Genomic DNA, 21,644 nt, shown 5'->3' with positions numbered 1-21,644 from the left:
CTAGCTACTAGATATTTAAAAGATTGCACATTACAACTGAAAACATTAAATACACATATGGAAACACATACAATGCAAACCCCATAAAGTTCCTCTGTAAACCTAGTATATTTAGTTTACATCTAAGAGACTCTGAAAAAGTAAAGGTTAACTATGTACAATTACTAATTCCAGGAAAAAAATATAGGAAAGGAAAAAGAGCCTCAGCATACATAGGGGTCCACAGCAAACAGCACCATGTTGTGGGACACTCATTCTACCTTAACTCTACAGTAACTACCACCAGAGGAGGAGCTGCCAGAGGAGAGGGTGAGTATGGAGAGCTGTTCGCAGCTCACCAAACAGCGTAGAGAGGGAGAGGAGGCGCAGAATTCCAGGAAGAGCTACTTTTTTAAAGTCTTAAAGCCTCCAAATGAAAAGATGTGGCTACTGATCTGATTTTTAAAAGGGTAACTTTAAAACCATACTACTACATTCAAATTTAAATACCCACGATCTAAAGATTACCAAAATACATTTTATGATAATGTTTTACATGTATTTTAGATTTTAACTCAAGGAGAGAACTAAAATTTGGGAGAGCTGACCAGCTATATCCACCCGCTTTGTGGGCTCTCCAAGTGGTTTTTAATAGGTTCCCAGTCTCCTTTCCCAGTGGACCTTAGACTTCTAAAGCTCTGTTTTAATGAACCCTTACTCCTTCCTTTAACCCAGCTCCTTTATACCCACAGAAAAACACCCTGATAGTTAGTCATTATAATCACACTTCTCCTGAACCTTTTATTATAATCAGATAACTATTATTTTACTCTTTATTGCAAAAAAACTTGAGAGCATAATCATTATTTTCCTTTTGATATTTCTATACCTTATTTTTTTTTAATCACAGAAGACTTTTAAAAGAAAAAGATTCCAAATGCATTATAAATGCATCTCCTAAGAAACTATAAACTGCTTTTCTAACGCTCACCTTCTGGCACCGACAAACAACTCTGCTCCTGCTGTCTATCAAGTTAAAGAAAAACACCTTTCTTTTCGATTGCTGTTTCTTTGAACAATAACCCCAATACTGTGAAGAATAGCAAGTTCCTTTCATAGAAACGTGACAGCGTGATGTTTCAAGCAAAAAATGAGAAAGTTCTAGGAAGAAATAGAATAATAAAGGACTTTTAAACAATTTCTGAAAAAAGGTACTTTGAAGAATTACTATATAGTTTATCCCTTATTACAAATCATCTCTATAGAGATACAGCTTGGTGATCGAGTGCTTACCTTTCATATATGAGGCCCTAGGTTAGAAGTCCAGAAAGCAAAAACAAACAAATTAACTAGATAAACAACCCAAAAGAAGAAAATGGGTAACATAAAAAAGGACATCTCAAATGAGGATAATAAGGAAGCCTCATAAATAATTCTAGCATTTGGAAGGCTAAAACAGGAGAGTTCTGAGTTCTAGGCTAACATGGCCTATATACATGCCAATTCCAGGCTAGCTTGAGCTACATATAAAAGTCCTGTACCAAAAAACCAAAAACTGAAGAAGAAAAAAAAGGCAGCTTGTAAGACGGCTCAGTTAGTAAAGATCCTGGACACAAAGCCTGACATCTGAACTGGATCCCCAGAACCCACATAAGTTGGAAGGAGAGATCCAAATCTGCAACTGGCATGAAGTGTACCCACCCCCATCACTACGCAGTAAAAGAAGCCAGGCGGTGGTGGCACACGCCTTTAATCCCAGCACTTGGGAGGCAGAAGCAGGCGGATCTCTGTGAGTTCGAGACCAGCCTGGTCTACAAGAGCTAGTTCCAGGACAGGAACCAAAACCACAGAGAAACCCTGTCTCGAAAAAGCAAAAAAACAAACAAACAAACAAAAAAAAAACATACTACCAGGCATGGTGGCACACCCTGTAATTCCAGTACTGGGCAGGTAGAAGGGGCAAGATTATCCCTGGCCAATGGCAAGTTCTAGGCCAACCTAGGCAGCATGGACTCTGTCTCAAATAAAAAATAAACAAGTAAAAACTGCACATTGGACAGAGGGCTGATCTCCAAAATATACAAAGAACTCAAGAAATTGGTCACCAAAAGGACAAATAATCCAATAAAAAGAATGGGGTACAGACCTAAACAGAGAACTCTCAACAGAGGAATCTCAAATGGCCGAAAGACTTAAGGAAATGCTCAACACCCTTAGCCATCAGAGAAATGCAATCACAGATCTGAGATTCCATCTTACACCTTGGTGAGAATGGCCAAGATCAAAAACTCTGATGACAACTTATGCTGGAGAGGTTGTGGGGAAAAGGGAACACTCCTGCATTGCTGATGGGAATGCAAGCTGGTACAGCCCCTTTGGATGTCAGTGTGGTGATTTCTCAGAAAATTAGGAAACAACCTTCCTCAAGACCCAGCAATACCACTTTTGGGTATATATCCAAACGATGCTTAATCATGCCACAAGGATATGTGCTCAATCAACTATGTTTATAGCAGCTTTGTTTGTCATAGCCAGAACCTGGAAACAATCTAAACTCCCCTCGACTGAAGAATGGATAAAGAAAATGTGGTTTATCTACACAATGGAGCACTACATAGCAGAAAAAAATAATTAACATCTTGAAATTTGTGGGTAAATGAATGAATCTAGAAAACATCATATTGAGTGAGGTAACCCAGACTCAGAAAGACAAATATCATACGTACTCACTCATAAGTGACTTTTAGAAACAAAGCAAAGAGCCGGGCGGTGGTGGCACGCGCCTTTAATCCCAGCACTTGGGAGGCAGAGGCAGGCGGATCTCTGTGAGTTCGAGGCCAGCCTGGTCTACAGAGCTAGTTCCAGGACAGGAACCAAAAAGCTACAGAGAAACCCTGTCTTGAAAAAAAAAAAAAAAAAAAAAAAAAAAAAAAAAAAAGGAAACAAAGCAAAGAAAATCCAGCCTATAATTCACAATCCCAGAGAACCTAGACAACAATGAGAACACTAAGAGAGACTTACATAGATCTAATCTACATGGGAAGTAGAAAACGACAAGATCTCCTGAGTAAATTGGGAGCATGGGGATCGTGGGAGAGGGTTGAAGGGGAGGGGAGAGAGGGGAGTGGAGAAAAATACATAGATCAATAAAAATAATCTAAAAAAAAGTAGAGTGGGTTGCACCTGACATGTCCAGCACTGCACAAGCAAAGTCCAGAAAAAGACGTCTGTCCCTGTACACCTAGTGCAGAATGGTGGAAGAGTTCCTACGGCTTGTCTCTGACACGCTCACATCGGTGGAGGCGAGGTCCCTGGTGGGATGTCCATGCAGCAGGGAAGAGGAGGCAGAATGCTTCTATACATCCTCACACACTGCCCTACTTGAACAAGTCTTTAAATTGCATAGGCCATATGCAGCAATTCTATTTCTAAGTCACACGACCAAAGTTACTCTTAGCCTAGCTGACTTAAGAAATTCATACATTTATCATAATGCAAAGAGTTCAGTGAGTGATGGTATAAACTGATCTACATAGACTTCCAGGCCAGTCAAGGTGACATAGTGATACATTCTCTTAAACAAACCAAACCTGTCTTTGCTGTAGGACAACGGTCTTGTATTGTTTTCATAAAACGCTGATTGGCCAGCAGCCAGGCAGGAAGTATAGGCGGGGTGACCAGGTAGGAAGTAGAGGTGGGAAGACAAGAACAGGAGAATTCTGGGAAGAGGAAAGACTCAGTCTGCAGTCAACACCCAGACACAGAGGAATCAACAAGAGACTGCCTCACTGATAAAAGCTACCAAGCCATGTGGCTGACAGACAAGAATTATGGATTAATGTAGGATGTAAGAGTTAATAAGAAGTCTGAGCTAATAGGCCAACATATTTATGATTAATGTAGACCTCTGTGTGTTTCTTTGGGACTGAATGGCTGTGGGACAGGGAAGGATGGAAACCTCTGTCAACATGTCTTAGACTAAATTTATAAGTGAAAAATCAAATTAAGTGCAAACTGAAAAGGGTATTATAATACTTTTGAGATATAATCCACAAACACCCTCACACACATACATAGAAACTACAAAATGCAGATGATTTAAGGAAGGTGTTCTCTGTAGAGAGTTAATCCAGAGGTCATAAGAATATATGGGAGGTGTGACTTAAGTTTCTAAATCTTAAAAAAAAATTGAGAGTTAAGAAAAAAAAGTACCCCCCCTATTTCTGTTCCCTCATCCCACCTGCCCTCCCCAGGTCTTCAGTGCTCCCGTTGGTGGATGGGTGGATTATCAACCACCACAAATCGGATTCCTTTTGAAATCTTTAACAGCTCTGGCTCCTCCTTCTGGACCTAGGCACCCTTCTAGCTATTTGCTGTAGCTGCTCTAGTGCTTATTTCTAATTCCAGAACTTTCTTCATTAGCGGTTCCATCTTTCTGGGATAATCCACTCATCTCCCATTCTTTCCCCTCTTTAGATAATTAACTCTGTATTTACACCCAGAAAAGCACCCTCTGATCCTGAGGCTGGAATCGATGGCCCTGTGAGAACACAGGCTTTTCTAAAAAACAAGGAAAGAAAGTGTAATTAAATATTTAATTGACTTTTGTTACTGGCTAGTCTCCCTCCCTGCACAAGGGCAGGAACCTCAGCTGACTTGTTTATTATAAGGGATGATCAAACTGTTTGCCATGATACACATGTTAGACAATCAATAAAAAAACCAATGTTATAGAGTAAAAATACATTAGGACATGGTACTATTTGAAGAAGCAAATCCTAAAAGAGGATAATAAAAGTGACTAACAAAATAATCCCAGTCCGCGGAAGGCAGAAGCAAAATTCTAGGTTTCAAGCCAACCTGGGCTGTACATAATAGCAAATTCCAAGTTAGCCTGGGCTGCATAGAGAGACACTGTCTCTAAAAAACAACAAACTGAAAATCTGGGGCCAGGAGTTACATAGTTTCTAGTAAATAAATTTCCTTTTCAATCACAGAAATGAAAACTGAAACAAACAATTTCCCACTTAACCAAGCACTGCACTACCCACCCCTCCACCTCAAGTTTGTCACGTCAAGCATACACCATACATCACTGAAGACCAACTGCACCTCCGCCCCTTTTGGTTCTTCTTTTTGCAGTGCTAGGGATTGAACTCTAGGTATCCAACACGACATTCCTGAGCGGTAAAGCACATGTATCTTGGGACAAGCCACTGATTTTTTTTTTCCACAGTAATATTGCCAACATACAGAAAATGTCCTAAAGGCACCAGTACCTTTCATCCCAGTTATCTTCCGCAATAGAAAATGTAACTGAGAAACTAAACGCAGGAAAATTCCACACATCGATTTTCCCAAACAAGTTAAAGTCCCAAAACAAAAAACATGTTTAAGGATTTAGGTCAGCCTAGTGAGCTCCAAAATGCGAATTAGGTTCCCAGTATCAAAAGAAAAGAAAGAACAGGCGGCGGCGGGTGTGTGTGTGTGTGTGTGTGTTAAAAAGATCCTGAGGCGACCAGGGAGACACATACAATTAACCCACTGCAGTAAGTGAGGCTCAGCCTCAGTTTATGCTGCAACTGGGGTTAGCGTAGCTGTGAGTTACGTTAAGGATTTATTGGTGGGCTAATCTCTAACTCTTAGGAAGAAAACACTACTAGAAATTTTAAAGTATTGCCAAACAACTTCGGAGACTGGGGTCTTCTCGCTGTTAAAGCAGAACCCGGGAGACTGCAGTAACCACACAGAGACAGACACACTTATCTGCTACCCACCCGAGGACCCATCATTACCCGACGCGCGCTACGCGTGGGGGCGGGAAGCGCCTTCGGCCTTGGCGGTTCCCGGGAACGCACCTGCCTCACACGATTCCCGAGTTTCAGTCGGTCGCGAGCAAGCTTGCACGTCCCCTCGGGTGTGCGTCTACCCACGATCCTGACGAGCTGACACTCGAGGAGACCTTCCCCTAACCGCACGGGTACACGGAGGTCAGAGGGGAGCAGAGTTCCTCCCACGACGCCCAAGACCCCAGCTACGCGCCGGGCCCCCGGCGGCCGCCGCGCGGTATCGCCCGAAACTCAGCGCCCAGCCCCATTGGCCGCCGCCGCCACTCCCCTCCCAGCCCGCGGCGTCGCCCGGGGAGCCGGGCCGCGTACCCGGCGCGGCCCAGGCTACGCTCCGTGAGCGGAGCGAACTGGACACCCGGGGCCACACTTACCTTTCCTGGGGGGTGAAGACCGTGTAGCGACCGAGACCACGACGACAGGCGCGCGCGACCCTTGGGGACAGACGCCCAGCCAGCCCGACGGGAGGACGGGTCTCCGAAAACACAGAGAAATGGCGGCGCGAGGGGCGAGCCCACCCTGAGCTAATCCCCGGAGGACCCCGGCCGCCCGCGGGCACGCCCCTGAAAGCCCTACCCAAGCCCCGCCCCGAAGGACAGGGTGCTTGGCTCTTAAAGGGGCGATGGCGCCGCCCCGGAAATCAGCCTCCTGAGAAGGAATTTAAGCAGGCAACGCCAGGTGGAGCCAAGAGGAATAGGAAACTACAGTTTAGGAGTCACCTGTTGCACTTGCACACAAAACTTAGGCTTGTTCAGAGGCCCCTATTAGGTGTTTGGAAACCTAGCTGCTACACTGGTTCACTAATTAAAAAATAAAACGAGGGGAAAATACCTGGCATGTTGATGCACACCTTTAATCAAAGAATTTGGGAGGCAGAGGCAGGAGAATCTTTGGTGAGGTCAAGGGCAGCATGGTGAGTTCTAAGACAGTCAGGACTACATAGTAAAACCTTGTCTTAAATTACATTGTCTATGTGTGTATATGTGTGTAGTGAGTAAGGAAGGGTGCATGTATGCCACAATTCAAGTGTGGGAAGGTCTGAGGACAAAAAGTTAGTTCTTTCCTATCACTTGAGTGCTGGGAATGAACTCAAGCTGATCCATTCGGGTGTAAGCACTTTTACCCACTGAGCTTCTTGATAGCCCCTGGTTTTATGTTTCAAAGTCCCACATTCTCATTCTCTCTCTCTCTCTCTCTCTCTCTCTCTCTCTCCCCCCTCTGTTTCTCTCTCCTCCCCCACTCGTATTCTGTTTTTGTTTTTTGTCCCGTCCCCGTACCCTCAGAGGGTTTTTGGGTATCCCTGGCCATCCTGGAAGTCACTCTGTAGACCAGGCTGACGTCCAACTCAGCAATCCGATTGCCTCTCCCTCCTGAATGTTGGGATTAAAGGTGGGTGTCACCACCACCCAGCAAATTTTCACTTCCTTGATTATGTAATTTAGAATCAAACGTTGAGTTTGGGATACAGTTCTGTGGTAGGATATTAGACTAGTACAAAATCCTGGATCCAATCCCTAGCACAGCAAAAATAAATACTAAGATGTTTCTATTTTTTTTAATTTATTTATTATGCATACAATATTCTGTCTACGTGTATGTCTGCAGGCCAGAAGAGGGCACCAGACCTCATTACAGATGGTTGTGAGCCACCATGTGGTTGCTGGGAATTGAACTCAGGACCTTTGGAAGAGCAGGCAATGCTCTTAACCACTGAGCCATCTCTCCAGCCCAGATGTTTCTATTTTTAATGTAGTCTGGTATATATTTTTCTCTCTTATCCAGTTGTTCATCGATTTGTAAATACTTATTTAAATGTTTTCTTGCTTCCCTACCCCCAATTCCTAGGGATTAAAGTGGATTTAAGCCTCTACTGTTAAAGCAACTTTCAGTCTATAATGGAGAAAGAGAGTAAATAAATGTGTCAAGTGGTGATAAGTGTCCTGGAGAAAAACAAGACTAGGAAAGAGAAATAACAGGCTGAAGATTAAGGTACCTTGGTCAGGGAGGTCCTGAGTGGAAAGGCAACATTCCATTCCTTCATTCTTCAGATAATCAAAAGGCCTGCTCTGCTGTAGGCCCTGGAGATAGGACAGATAAAGAAGAAAGACAAAAGTCCCTCAAGGCAACCAAAGGTGACAAAAACCTCTAGTCCTGTGGGAGGCTCAGTAGTGAGATCAAGGGCACTTTAGATTACATTTTGAGGTTCTGTCATAATTAAACAAGTTTATTTTATGGTCAAGCCTGTGTGGTAGCACAGTGTACCTGTAGTCCTTGGTACTCTCAAGGTTGAGGAAGGAGGGTCACTTGAGCCCAGAAATTTGAGGCCAATATACTTAACACCATCTGAAGAAGGAGAAGGAAGGAAGAGGAGGAGAAAGAGTAGGAGGAAGAAGAAAGAAAAAGAAAAGAAAAGAAAAGAAGAAGAAGAAGAAGAAGAAGAAGAAGAAGAAGAAGAAGAAGAAGAAGAAGAAGAAGAAGAAGAAGAGAGGAAGAGCTGCATATAGCTCTAGCTCCATTAGTAGATACATGAAGTTCTGGGTTCAATACACATGGTTTGTTAGCTGTTAGTAAACATTAAAGAGAAAATTAATAGCAGAGAGTAGGGACAGGAAATGAAGAGCTGCAAATTCAGTAAGGAGTCAGGCCTCTTAAAGACAGTGACATTGAGTTCAGACCTAAAGTAGGTGAGGAGATAGCCAGTAGCCCTCCTAGACGAGCCAAAGAAACAGCAAGAGCAAAAGGCCTGTGGTGATGTGCTCAAGGGCTGTACTGAAAGGAAAGGAACAAGAGCAGAATGGGGGTGTGTGAAGGGAAAGGGTGTGGAATGAGGGTCTCATGGGATCTTGCCAGAAAATTAGTGTGTGTAGAGGGGGGACCCAGAAGACACCATTTACAGGGATTTGGCACTGACCACACCTGCAACAGGTTAAGCCTGGCAGAACAGCTCTCTCTGCACCAGAGGTGTTGCCAGAATATTGCCAGTCACCTGTGAAGCACCTTAGCTGGGGCCAATGGAGCAACAGCTGGGTACTACACATAGCTCTACCCACAGCAAGGGGGGATAGGGGCTTTGGGGTGGAGAGAGTGAAAACTGAAGTTCCCCGACTGATTACGGACAATACCAAGAAATCAGTGTCGTTTCTGCTACCTGGTATAAGTTTTTAAAGTAAGACTAGTCTCAAAACGGGGGAGCAGGTCAGGGATCTAGCTTACCTGGTAGATACACACAGAAATATAATAATTGTAAAATATAATTATGCAACATCCACATGACAACAGAATAAAATGAATGAGATGGGGCTGGTGATATGGCTCTGCAAGAAAAGACACCACCAAACATGAGCCGCAGGACTCACATGGTGGAGAGAACTGACTCCTGCAAATTTTCTTCTGGCTACTATATGAGTGCTGTACAAGTACATACATGGTCATTCATGACCCTCACCCCCCAAATAATGTTTAAAAGAATGAGATAGATGTGAATATGCTAACATGGAAAGACTCCACAATGAAAAATGAAAAGTTGCAAGCTATCATATAATACTGCAAACATAAATATTTATGTATAAACAAATATACGTTTTTCCCCAGAAGAAAATATAATTGAACAGAGGTCATCATTGGTATGATGGGGCTTCTACTGCCACAAGGCTTCATATAGCTCAGAGTTGCTGGTAATCCTGAAACTCGTGTGAGTAAAACCAGTTACACGAAGCCAGCTTTAAGTATTGACCAGATGGTGTAGGAGGTTCTTCTATGTTGAATAAAGAAAACTGCCTTGGCCTTTTGATAGGGCAGCCCTTAGGTGGGCAGAGTAGACAGAACAGAATGCTGGGAAGAATGGAAGTGTGGCAGATGCCATGCTTCTCCTGCCCTAGACAGACACTGGTTAGACTCATCCCGGTAAGCCACAGTCAAGTGGCCAACAGATTATTAGAAATGGGTTGAATCAAGATGTGAGAGTTAGCCAATAAGAGGCTAGAACTAATGGGCCAGGCAGTGTTTAAATGAATACAATTTGTGTGTTGTTATTTCGGGGTATATGCTAGCCCAGTGCTCCTCTTACTACACCAGAAAGATGGGACTCTGGTCAGATCCACATCTGGTTCCTGGTGAGTGGCTATGAGACAAATGTTGTAGGGGTGTTTAAAGACAAACCATAAGGCCACCGTATTTCCCATTTTATTTCTCCAAGAACTATAACTCCCAATATTCCAGGAATTACCTGGATCTTGATGACTTTGACTCTTAGAGAGCACACAATTTGAATCCACCTACCTCAATTTCTGAGTACTAGGATTACATGCCTGCACTTTTCACCAGATTTAAGGGGGCTTTTCTCAGAGATGGGGAGTTGGTATGAGATTGCCATAAATCATCTTCAGTCTTCCTCAAAATGTATCTCATAATTTTTTTCTCTTATTTGAGACAAAGGGTTTCTACAGCTCAGGCTAGCCCTGAATTGCTGTCCTAAAGTGATCCTCTACTTCAGCCGTAAAAGTAGCTGGGACTACAGGCACAAGTCACTATGTCATTGTACCTGCTTTTGCCATAATGAGTCCTTTATCACACACATAGGTACCTGAAACAGTTATTGGTTGTAGAGTGTGGTGGTACAACACTTTGATACCAGCACTTTAAGGGCAGATGCAGGCAGTTGATCAAGTTCAAGGCAAGCCAAAGCTACCTATAAAAACAAAACACTCAAACAACCCCCCCAATCAAAACTGAACCGAAACTGAAGCTTTACTCCTAACCTTCCTCTAATATGCAAAATGGCACACCAGACTGCACCTGGGAAGATGATAATTCAGGTTGATTTCAAGACAATTCTTTTGAGTGGCAAGTTCTTGCCTTGGGGTTAGTGGAGGAGGTGTGGCCCCAATGAAGGAGACGGCAGACACTTTTATTCATTAGGCAGGTAGGGAGATGGCTCAATGGGTAAGAATGTTTACTGCTCAGCTGGGCAGTAGTGGCTCATCCCTTTAATCCCAGTGCTCAGGAGGCGAATCTCTGTGAGTTCGAGGCCAGCCGAATCTACAAAAGTGAGTTCCAGGACAGCCAGGACTGTCACACAGAGAAACCTTGTCTCAAAAAAATCCAAACCAAAACAAAACAAAACACAAAACAAAACAAAACAAAACAAAAAAAAAAAACAAAAAACTGCTTACTGCTCAGGTATGAGGACCTGAGCTAGGATTCCCAGAACCCATGTAAAAAACTGAGCACAGGTATGTGTGCCTGCAACCCCATGCTGTGGTTGCTAGAGACAAGAAGTACAGCTTGCGGGCCAGCCAGTCTAGTTGACATTAAGTTCTAGGTTCCATGAAAGAATAAGGTAAAGACTGATAGAGGACACCACCAGATGCCCTCCCCTGGCTTCCGAAAGTCTGAGCATAGGTGGCTGTTTCAGCATATGTACATGCCCAGACACCAAACATATATACCATTCCCCATTCCCTCAAGAAGAGCCACTATGTGTGTTACTATTCTGGAAACAAAATCATGTTTAGCATTCAAACATCCCTTCTAACTGATCACTCATTAGTGACTACATCATCGATAATGGAGTCCAACAATAAATTCCAATTCAATAAACTTGAAAGCAAGTCATTAGATTACTAAAGCACACCTTTATTTTTCAATTGAACATTAACAGCTAGAGGTGTTTTTCCCCTTTTCACATTTGTATCTGAACAACTACTCAATCAAAATGAAATAAGCCCAACAAAATATGTGTAATAGCATTTCACATAATATAAATTGATGTTAGGACTAAAACAGTTTCAATGCAAAACAGCATTTTTATACTGTTCACTGTTGGCTTGTGTAGATTGTTTAAAAACATAAAGGCAGGATTCTAATTTTCACTGAAATTAAGACAAACACACAAGGCCTTTCAAACACATGGTAAACCGCAGTAACAAATGCACAGTGATCATTTCAAATAACCCAGTGTTGATCAAATTCATTTAAGTTTTTGATTCTTAAATGCATTTAAGTTTTGATTCTTAGCTTCTTTGCTTCTTGATAATGAGACCACACCATACGGAGATATTCTTGTACAACTGGGAGAAAAGGTACTTGACAACATTAAGGGACTAATTCCATTCTGCTATTCATTCAGCACAAAACAAATGGAAACAAATGAAAATATTTTAATAATAAAGTAGACTTTTAACCAAGCAAACTTCTCACTCCATATTTACATATAGCACCTATAACAAGAAAAGAAAGTTCCCAAATCAAAATTCCTTCTACATAGAAATAATTTTAAAACTACAGCTTAGAAATAGTACTGATAAGTATGAACTATCAGTCCTCAAGTTAAACCTACACTGTAGAAAACAAGGACTAGCTTTTCTTATCTGAAAAGATTACAGCATAGTTCATAAGTGGTATGTTCTGATGCTGAAGAACACTGGGGTAGACAACTTTATTTTTTTTACAGCAGATATACTGTTTTGGCAGAATATGAAAACAGCTTAATATAAACTGCACAGTATCACACATTCTGCCCTTTGTCTTCTATATAAACTACATAACTTGTGGTGCAGTATCTACTTAACATTTAGTTACTACATTGAGAACAAAGAACTTCCAAGTAGTCATGTGATGTTCACAAAATGCAGAGCAGAAACAATTTTAGTAAACCAAGCTTGGCTGAAGCTAGCTGAGAGAACTGAGTCCAGCAACACAGTCAGCTAGGCAGCATCTATTGTATTATACAGATTGCAGGAAAAAAAAAAATCACAGAGCTAAAGTCACATATGTTACCTCTTAAATATCAAAGAAGCTATAAAGAGATCATTATAAAGCATTTAAACTTGGGGTCAATCTAATAAACTCTAATACTAACCAATTTTTTCTGTATTTACAAAACTCCTAGGATAGATATTTTTACTGTGTAAATTAAGTCAGTAGTAAGCATAAAATAAAGTGCTATTTGAAATCGATTTTAGCACTTACATATCCCTACCCTACAGGATTCAGGAATGAGGAGTCTTGCTAACTCGCTGAAAGACAGGGAAAGATCAATCCAGGAAATCACAGAGCTGGGTTGAAACATCCTTGGCCAGGAAGGCAAAAAAATGGAATACTATAATTTAAGAACAGAAAACAAATACTTAAAAAAGGTAAAACAGGCCCAATTATGACAATCGTGGATGCTATGACATATAATAGATCTAGGGACACCACAAAGCAGCAACTATTTGAAGAAAGCTATTTCCTTGATGATCCCTGACAGCAACTTTACTTAACAATGTGACTTATAAGTTACCAGAATTAATAGTGCCAAATTTTATAACTCTGGGGTTGAGGAAATCTGACACTAACCTTGGATTACTTTTAGATTGTTCAGGGTACATCATGATGAGTTAAAATCATTATGGAGGTTTAGAAAACATTAAAACAAGGAATTCCCAACTTCATAAAGTTTAATAATTGATAATTACTAGATTTTAAAGGAGCTATTTAATGAATTAATTATGCCTACAGGCACTGGTTTAAAGTGAAGAGTTTTCACTTAGCCGAATAAACTTGTAAGCTGTATAAGCCACCACGGTTAGAAGTCACAAGGGTTGGGCCTCGTGGTCTTACTATCCATGTCAATGAAGAGAAAAAGGGAAACTCATCATCAGGGTCAGAGGCTTCTGCACATAATTTCTGCAGTGCTCTTAGACATGGGTTTCTAGCTTCACATTCTTACAATGATGCCCCCATTGGTAGTGGCGACACTGACAAAACTTGGGAACTTTCCTCCATGGTAGACACATGCAGCAGCACACTTAGCCTAACACATTCTTCCACACCCCACCAGTGTAGAATTAAAATACTTTACACTCAAAATAGTATATACAATTTTTAAGGAAAACTTGCAGAGCCAAAAACAAAGTAATGTGGAATGAACGTACACTACGTGTGAAATATGCTTTGACAGTGACCATTCGCAACGAAATTTCATTTCTTCCAACACTGCGTTTTACATGACTTATGACACTATTTTTACTCCTTTGCAGATTTCTCACTCTCTCTTTTTAAACAAACACATATACTTAGAACCAAGTAATAACTCTAATGTTTGAAAGATACATTCATTTTCTTTACAGCATGAAAGACATACAAACATCATTTTATCCCTTTTAAACAATGAAATTAGAGTTAACAGTTTTAACCTTCTATTCATAGAAAAATATTTTCTGTATATCATTTACATAATAATAGGAAAACTCTACAATGTTTACTTGAAACTTTTATGACCTTAACAAGGTTTTCTTTTTAATCCTTATACTGGAAATTTTGCAAGGCTCCAGGAAGCTAAACTTTCGAACTCTTCCTTAACAGTGTAGTTTTTACCTTGCAATATTGCTAATAACCTTCTGCAAAGAAAAAGTACTACTGGCTTACTTGATTATGTACTGAACCATACCTAGTTCATATAGATAAATTGCTGTCAAGCAGCTATGAGTAATGACTGCCCACTTAGCTTTGAAGGACTAAAAACAAAACAATGACTTTAGCAATCAACAGTATATTGAGGCACAAAAACAGAAAGTAAGCAAGCAACACATTTATATATGAAAACAGAAAGTAACTTTATGGTATTTACTCAAAATAAATTTACTTAGGGTATGAAAATAAAGCAGTATGGGCTGGAACACATGGTTTATTGTTTCTGTTAACATAGAGAAGTTTATTATAATTACTGCTACTAAGAGAAAATGAAATCCATGAAAAATAAGAATTATGGTAAAAAGCAGAACCCAAAACAATTTTGGAACTGATTTCTTATACTCTTAAAGTTGATGAAATTATCTATAAGCAATTAGCCCTCAAAAAGTTTTATTATGCAAATTTCTTTCATGTGTATAATAATTCTCTAAGAATTTCATAAAAGTCACTAGTTTGTGATCACACTGAGACACAAGTGAGTATCTGTCAACTGATCAGTAAATCTAATATTTAATAAATTCAATCCACTGAATTGTAATAACACAGCTGTTTTACTTGGAGGAAGCACCACAAATGGTTCCAGGAATGGCAGTTGGATGGTTGGTGCAAATGTGGGACGTGAGCAATGTTAACACAAAGTACTTGCTTTGTGGATGCAGCACCTTGTATGAAAGCAGACTGTGGGATCTATTAGGTATGATTTGCTATATTACTGAGATGTTTATTCCAGCAAATATTTATCATCATATATTTACTATAAATGACTTAAATACAAATTCATCAGAACTACAAAATAAGTACTATGAAGAGCCTGTAAACATATCCCACAATGTTGTGGTATAAACAACTTACATGAATTCAAAACTACTTTGGCAATTTTACCATCAGAATATTTTTAATATTCAAAACACAGACACTAGATAGCACATTGCTATAAATTCATGTTTCCTTCTCTTTTCCTGATAAGCCATACTTCAATTTTATCACATGTTCACATTATGAATATAAATTATTTTGTAAGTAGATATAAGTTCTAAATCTCAGTTCTATGTGCTAAGTGCTTTAAGACTGACTTCCTACTTTCAGGTCAGCTTGCCTACTGTATGTGTATCAGCCTGACTAGTTCACAACAGCCTAAGTCCATCTGTTAGGGAAGCACACCTAGCAAACTCGGCCCAATTCCTAATTGACATCACTTTTGAAGTCTAATATCAAACTTCTAAGGTGTCAAAGATTCAAAGGGACAACACTGACCATGCTTCCCAGGTAGAAATAGCTAAAATTTACAAGCAATTTATTGAACTTCTAATCTAATACAGAAACACTAGATTGAGAATTAGAAAACTTGAAGTTGACCAGATTCTGTTAAATTAATTGCTGAGCCTCTAGTTCATCCTATCATAGGGAAGTAGAGACTAGACACAAGTCTTTCAACTTCTTATAGCTTTCAAGTTGTAGTACCACTGCTAGTGATACAAGAGATTTTTTGCTCAAATAACAAAGTAGACTTGATCAGACCCGCCAAGCGATATAAACAACCCCATGGTTAAAAGTCCATTCTGTCTGTGTACATGTCTTTGTGAAATACACATGCAAACCAATGCACTGACGTTTTTCTATGAAGGTATGTACAGTAGTACCTAAAACCTTCAAGTAACTGTCTTAATGGCTCAGCATAACTTTGTGCATTTTAGTCAGTTTTCATACAATGTTACCCTTATTCTTAGGTCAAAATGGCTAATCATTGCCCTTTCCCAACTACTTACCCCAGAAGGCTACACAAAAGTTTTTCTTGGGCTGTATTCTGCCTCATTTTTGAATGGATGGATTAGTTTAACAAGTACAACCTATTCTTTTTGCAAATGCTAGTCTCCTCCAAATTATTATTACAGAGTATCTAGGTAGTGCAGGCGAAAACCAGACACTCAATAAAACACTTTAAATAAGCACAGAAAAATCACCTGAACTCAGAGAGGGAAAAGTTTTACATTTACTTTTTAGCATATACAAAAGCCCCTGACCCATCAATATTGAGTTTAACTTGTCAGAATAAATGCATTCTTTCTTGAGTTTGTCAGTGTGTGGGTCTTAAGGGTGGGTAGTGAAAAAGGAAAGTAGTTTAATTCAGGATTTTTTTTGTCACACAATATTACATCAGTATGTATGAAGTCTAGCACTACTTACGTATGAAAACTAGCATTATTTCTAGAAATCTATTTTGATTAGTAAACTGATTAAATGCTTAGGTATAAAGGACAGTGTTCTATGCTAGATAACTAAGAAAGTTGAATTAGCATATCCATAGTAACAATTTGTGAAGGGTTATTTTAGCTTAAGATCCTAACAAATGTTCTAAAAGGGGTGTTTTTACATGTAAAATAATGATAGAGGACAGTTCTCATGAGAAATATAAATTTAATTCTACACTTGTCACTGAACGACAAGCATCAATGATTTAAATGGCAGCAATGCTCATTGCCAACATCAGTGTTAACTACAGAGGTATGAACAAAGCTTTCCATTAAAGAGCGAGTGAATCATGCCTTTGCCTTCTATCTTCTACACAAGTTTTCTCTTTTTGCCTATGGTTGTCACAGTCTATCCATATGGTAAGGACAGACATTTAAAACTTAGACTAAAATCCATCAATGAAATAAAGTAGCTCTATAATCTCCAACTTGATTTCCCTTTTTAACTTGTAATGATAGCCTACTAGCCTAAATTACATTTGCCTCTGGTAGAGAATGGAATGTTTGAGTGTAACTATCTTTCACTGACTAGCTCATATTGTCTTGCATGTAAAATCAAAATAGGTGGACTTCTGTTTGACATAAGATTATGTTTATGCCTCTTTAAAAAAAATAAGACAAATAGTATTTGTAAATGACAATGGTACCCTGGCCATTACTGTTTAGGAGCTTAACTTCTTTCTGAATTTTACTATTAAGAATTCTGAATATGAGAGATGATAATTTAGATTTTATTAAAGATTCTTAAAAGTATGTCACCCCTCCAAACTAAATAGCAGTCCAAAATATTTATTGGAACCTATGTTTTATCAAAACTACAGAAATATTCTGAAACCACTAGCAAATGTGCCCACTTTAACTATATCCATATAAAATAACATTAAAATAGGTGAGCAAATTCTCATATTAAATTGGGCAATTTTAAAGATCTATTTCCATAGATTTAAAAACAAATGAAGCTGACAAGGAAAATATACACATCTGTAATGGGAGCTGGATCTTCAGTCAAGATGAATAATCAAACACCTCACTAAACATGCTTATAATTTAATAAGCATCTATAAATATAAACTAGATAATATAACTGTATACAAAAATGACAAGAAAACCTGCATTTTACTATTTTTTTGGGGGGGGGTCACATTTAGAAGAAGTCAATAGTATTTAACTCTTTGTCTGAAGAATTCCAATGAAAAGACCAGTGTGGCCAGGTGGTGGTGATGCACACCTTTAATCCCAGCACTCAGGAGGCAGAGGGAGACAAATCTCTGTGAGTTCAAGGTCAACCTGGTTTTATACAGCAAGTTCTAGGACTGTTATACAGAGAAACGCTGTCTTGAAAAACCAAGACCAAACAAAACAAAACACCAAAACAACAACACAAAAACCAACAAAAACTAAAAATAAGAAGAAAGACCAGTGTGAAGACAGCCTGATATGAACTGGAATGAGTACTGGAGGGTAACACTTCGGTATAGACAGGAACAAACCCAACTAACTTTGTAATTGTAGCTTAGAGTGTTAATATGTTTATCTTTAATATACATGTTAAAGATCACTTTTTAAGTTAGGGATAAAGTAAATATGAAATTTGAAGAATAAACCCTTTTTGTAGGATAAGTTGCTGAACTTTAAGCCCTGTTCCGCAGTAAAGGAATGTACAAATTGTGAACAATTCCACAGCAGCAGAATGCACTCTCAGCAGAACACAGATATTCTGGCTTTTATAGCAAAGTACAAGCAAGCACTGAGTAAAAACAATCTCCTTACCCTTCTTGTATAACTCTCAACATAAGCTGTTTTTTTACACTGTGAACCTATTAAAAATTCATAAAACTATAATAATGTACAGTATACATACCTCCTATGGGGTCAAATGAGTGCCTTTTCATTAAACAAAGATATCTCAAGGCACTTAAGGGGTTAAGACACGATGCATGCATTCCTTTACATCAAAAGTGTGAAGTCACATGATTTGGAATAAGCCAACATTATGATAAATATAAGTTACATTATTAAATCCAAGAAATTCCATAGATTCATAGTTATAATTTCTATAAGATGCTGGTAAATGGACACTGTGCAGCATTTCCTGGGAACAGCAAGTTCCACTTTTCTTCTCAACAGCAGGTCCCTACTGGGATGTCAGGGAAGATGTGCTGCATCCACAGGCAGTGTACTGGCTAATGTTGAGAATGGTATTGCTAACGTTTGAAAAATAAAATCTGGCAATCAGTAGCGTAAGTACATGAACCACTGGAAAGACCAGAGCAGACTCCTGATGTTTACTTCTTTTTGCTTTCAAGGTACAGGTGTGTAACAGAGATGAGTTCTGAGCCTTGCTGGGGCAATTCTACCAGAGGGGACTGCATGGCACCGCCTCAAAACTCCACAAATTACCCTGAACATATTCAGTTTCCACTATTTGTTCAGAGCAAAGCACAAAATAGTCAAAGATGTGAAGTTATAGGTTTTGAGTGACTTTTTAAAACATAAAGTGCAATAGTGCTGAAGTTTTCAAAGTTTGTTTGAGTTCTTCATTTTTTTGTGAGAGATGCCATTTCCTGCAAGCAGTATTATGGCACAGTGAATGTAACAAAAATCAGTTTCCCAATACTTATCCCAACTTTTCTGTTTTCTTATTTATTTGATGATGCTGTTAAGGGTTTAACAAAGCCTTCTTCATACACTTTCAAAATAGCTTCACAGACAAATCTGTATTGACTCTGAAAAATACAAATAGAAAAAAAAAACAGAATTATTAGAAAACCTAGAAAACCAAAACCTAAAACCTCACTTGTATTTCTTATTAAGGAAGGAAGGAAGGTAGGCAGGCAGATGGGAGGGCAGGCAGGCCAAAAAGTAGAGAGACAATTTTTTACCAATGGTGGGCAAAAACAAAAAAAAAAGAAAACCAAAACAACAACAACAACAACAACAAAAAATACCTCATATCATATTTTGTTGACAAAACTCAAGACACTGCTGGTAGGAATGTTAAAACACTGAAACTATAAACAGAAATTTGAAACCATCAAATAAGATGGTATTATTTTACCATGGGATCAAGCACTCTCACTTTTAGAAAATAAAAAAAAAAAAACTAGAAAAGTGTCTAAAAATATATATTCACTCTGTGAAGATAAAAACATTAGAAACCATTTAAGTCGCCATCAATTTGCTGTGTAGAGAAGGCTGACCTTAAATTCACAGAGATCCTTCTGTCCCTGAGTGCTGAGATTAAAGGCATTTGCACTATGCTATGTGTTAGGATATTTTCATAAGTGAAAACAAGCAAGACAGTTTAGGCAAAGAGGCTTACACATACACTAATTTTTGGAAGACTGAACCAAGAGTTCCATAAGTTCTAGGCCAGTATGGGATACATAGTGAATACCACATTGGCCTGTTTAAAAAGGGCAAAATTTAAAAAGTAAAACAACAGCAAAAGGCAAAGAGGGATTGGGGAGATGACTCAGCAGGTAAGAATATGTGAACAAGTATGAGGACTTGAATTCCTATCTCCAACACCCGTGAGAAAAGCTGGACATTTATACGGGTGCCAGGGCAGACATAGGAGAACATTAAGATTTGCTGGCTGCCAGTTGAGCTCCAGAGACAGACAGTGAGACCTTACTCATGAGAATCAAGTAGAGAGTGACAAAGGAGAATACCTAATATCCTCCTCTGACCTCCACACACAGACTTGCATTCTCTCTCTCTCTCTCTTTCTCTCTCTCTCTCGTCACATAAAGAAATAGTAAAAGGCAAGTGACATTATTTAGAAAAAGGAGATCTCTGTGAGTTCAAGGCAAGCCTGGTCTATAAAGCAAGTTCCACGATAGCCAGACTTTATACAGAGAAAGCTTGTCTTAAAAAACAAACAAAAACAAAAAAGAGAAATCCATCATATAAATAATCTGAAAGAAAAAAACCATATGATCATTTCATTAGATGCGGAAAAAGCATTTGACAAAATTCAACATCCCTTTATGATAAAGGTCTTAGAGAGATTAGGAATACAAGGGTCGTTCCTAAGTATAATAAAAGCTATTTATAGCAAGCCGTCAAATAACATCAAATTAAATGGAGAGAAACTCAAAGCTATTCCACTAAAATCAGGAACACAACAAGGTTGTCCACTCTCTCCATACCTCTTTAATATAGTGCTTGAAATTCTAGCAATAGCAATAAGACAACATAAGGGGATCAAAGGGATTCAAATTGGAAAGGAAGAAGTTAAACTTTCATTATTTGCAGACGATATGATAGTGTACATAAGTGACCCCAAAAACTCCAGCAAAGAACTCCTTCAGCTGATAAACACCTTTAGTAGCGTTGCAGGATACAAGATCAATTCCAAAAAATCAGTTGCCCTCCTATACACAAAGGATAAGGAAGCAGAGATGGAAATCAGAGAAGCATCACCCTTCACGATAGCCACAAATAGCATAAAATATCTTGGGGTAACTCTAACCAAGGAAGTAAAGGATCTATTTGACAAGAACTTTAAGTCTATGAAGAAAGAAATTGAGGAGGATACCAGAAAATGGAAGGATCTCCCTTGCTCTTGGATTGGGAGGATCAACATAGTAAAAATGGCAATTCTACCAAGGGCAATTTATAGATTCAATGCAATCCCCATTAAAATCCCATCAAAATTCTTCACAGATCTTGAGAGGACAATAATCAACTTTATATGGAGAAACAAAAAACCCAGGATAGCCAAAACAATCTTATATAATAAAGGATCGTCTGGAGGCATTACCATCCCTGACCTCAAACTCTATTACAGAGCCTCAGTATTGAAAACAGCTTGGTATTGGCATAAAAACAGAGAAGTCCATCAATGGAACCGAGTAGAAGACCCTGATTTTAACCCACAAACATATGAACACCTAATTTTTGATAAAGGAGCTAAATGTATTCAATGGAAAAAAGAGAGCATCTTCAACAAATGGTGCTGGCAGAACTGGTTGTCAACGTGTAGAAGAATGAAAATAGATCCATATCTATCACCATGCACAAAACTCAAGTCCAAATGGATTAAAGACCTCAATATTAGTCTGAACACACTGAACCTGATAGAAGAAAAAGTGGGAAGTACTCTACAACA

At 39.1% G+C, this 21,644-nt stretch overlaps 2 protein-coding genes across 8 annotated transcripts in view; both read right to left on the bottom strand.

The window, feature by feature from the left end:
* The window catches only part of Epb41l5 (erythrocyte membrane protein band 4.1 like 5), a 120,667-nt gene extending 114,304 nt beyond the window's left edge, over positions 1-6,363 (bottom strand). For 2 of the 3 annotated variants that reach the window (XM_057769477.1, XM_057769479.1), the window contains exon 1: positions 6,200-6,363. The gene's annotated coding sequence lies outside the window, so the exon portion shown is untranslated. Of the gene's footprint in view, positions 1-5,837; positions 6,073-6,199 lie in introns of those variants that run through there. The other variant, XM_057769478.1, reaches the window with a different exon arrangement.
* Positions 6,364-12,549: 6,186 nt separating this feature from the next.
* The window catches only part of Ptpn4 (protein tyrosine phosphatase non-receptor type 4), a 182,482-nt gene continuing 173,387 nt past the window's right edge, over positions 12,550-21,644 (bottom strand). For all 5 annotated transcript variants that reach the window (XM_057769289.1, XM_057769285.1, XM_057769287.1 and 2 more), the window contains one exon: positions 12,550-19,254. In XM_057769289.1, the coding sequence (XP_057625272.1) occupies positions 19,168-19,254 (87 nt within the window). In that variant the 3' untranslated portion in view covers positions 12,550-19,167. The remainder of the gene's footprint in view (positions 19,255-21,644) is intronic.

This window comes from Chionomys nivalis, chromosome 5 (assembly GCF_950005125.1).
Source record: "Chionomys nivalis chromosome 5, mChiNiv1.1, whole genome shotgun sequence".
NCBI lineage: Eukaryota > Metazoa > Chordata > Mammalia > Rodentia > Cricetidae > Chionomys > Chionomys nivalis.
This window is presented reverse-complemented; position numbering and strand designations above follow the sequence as displayed.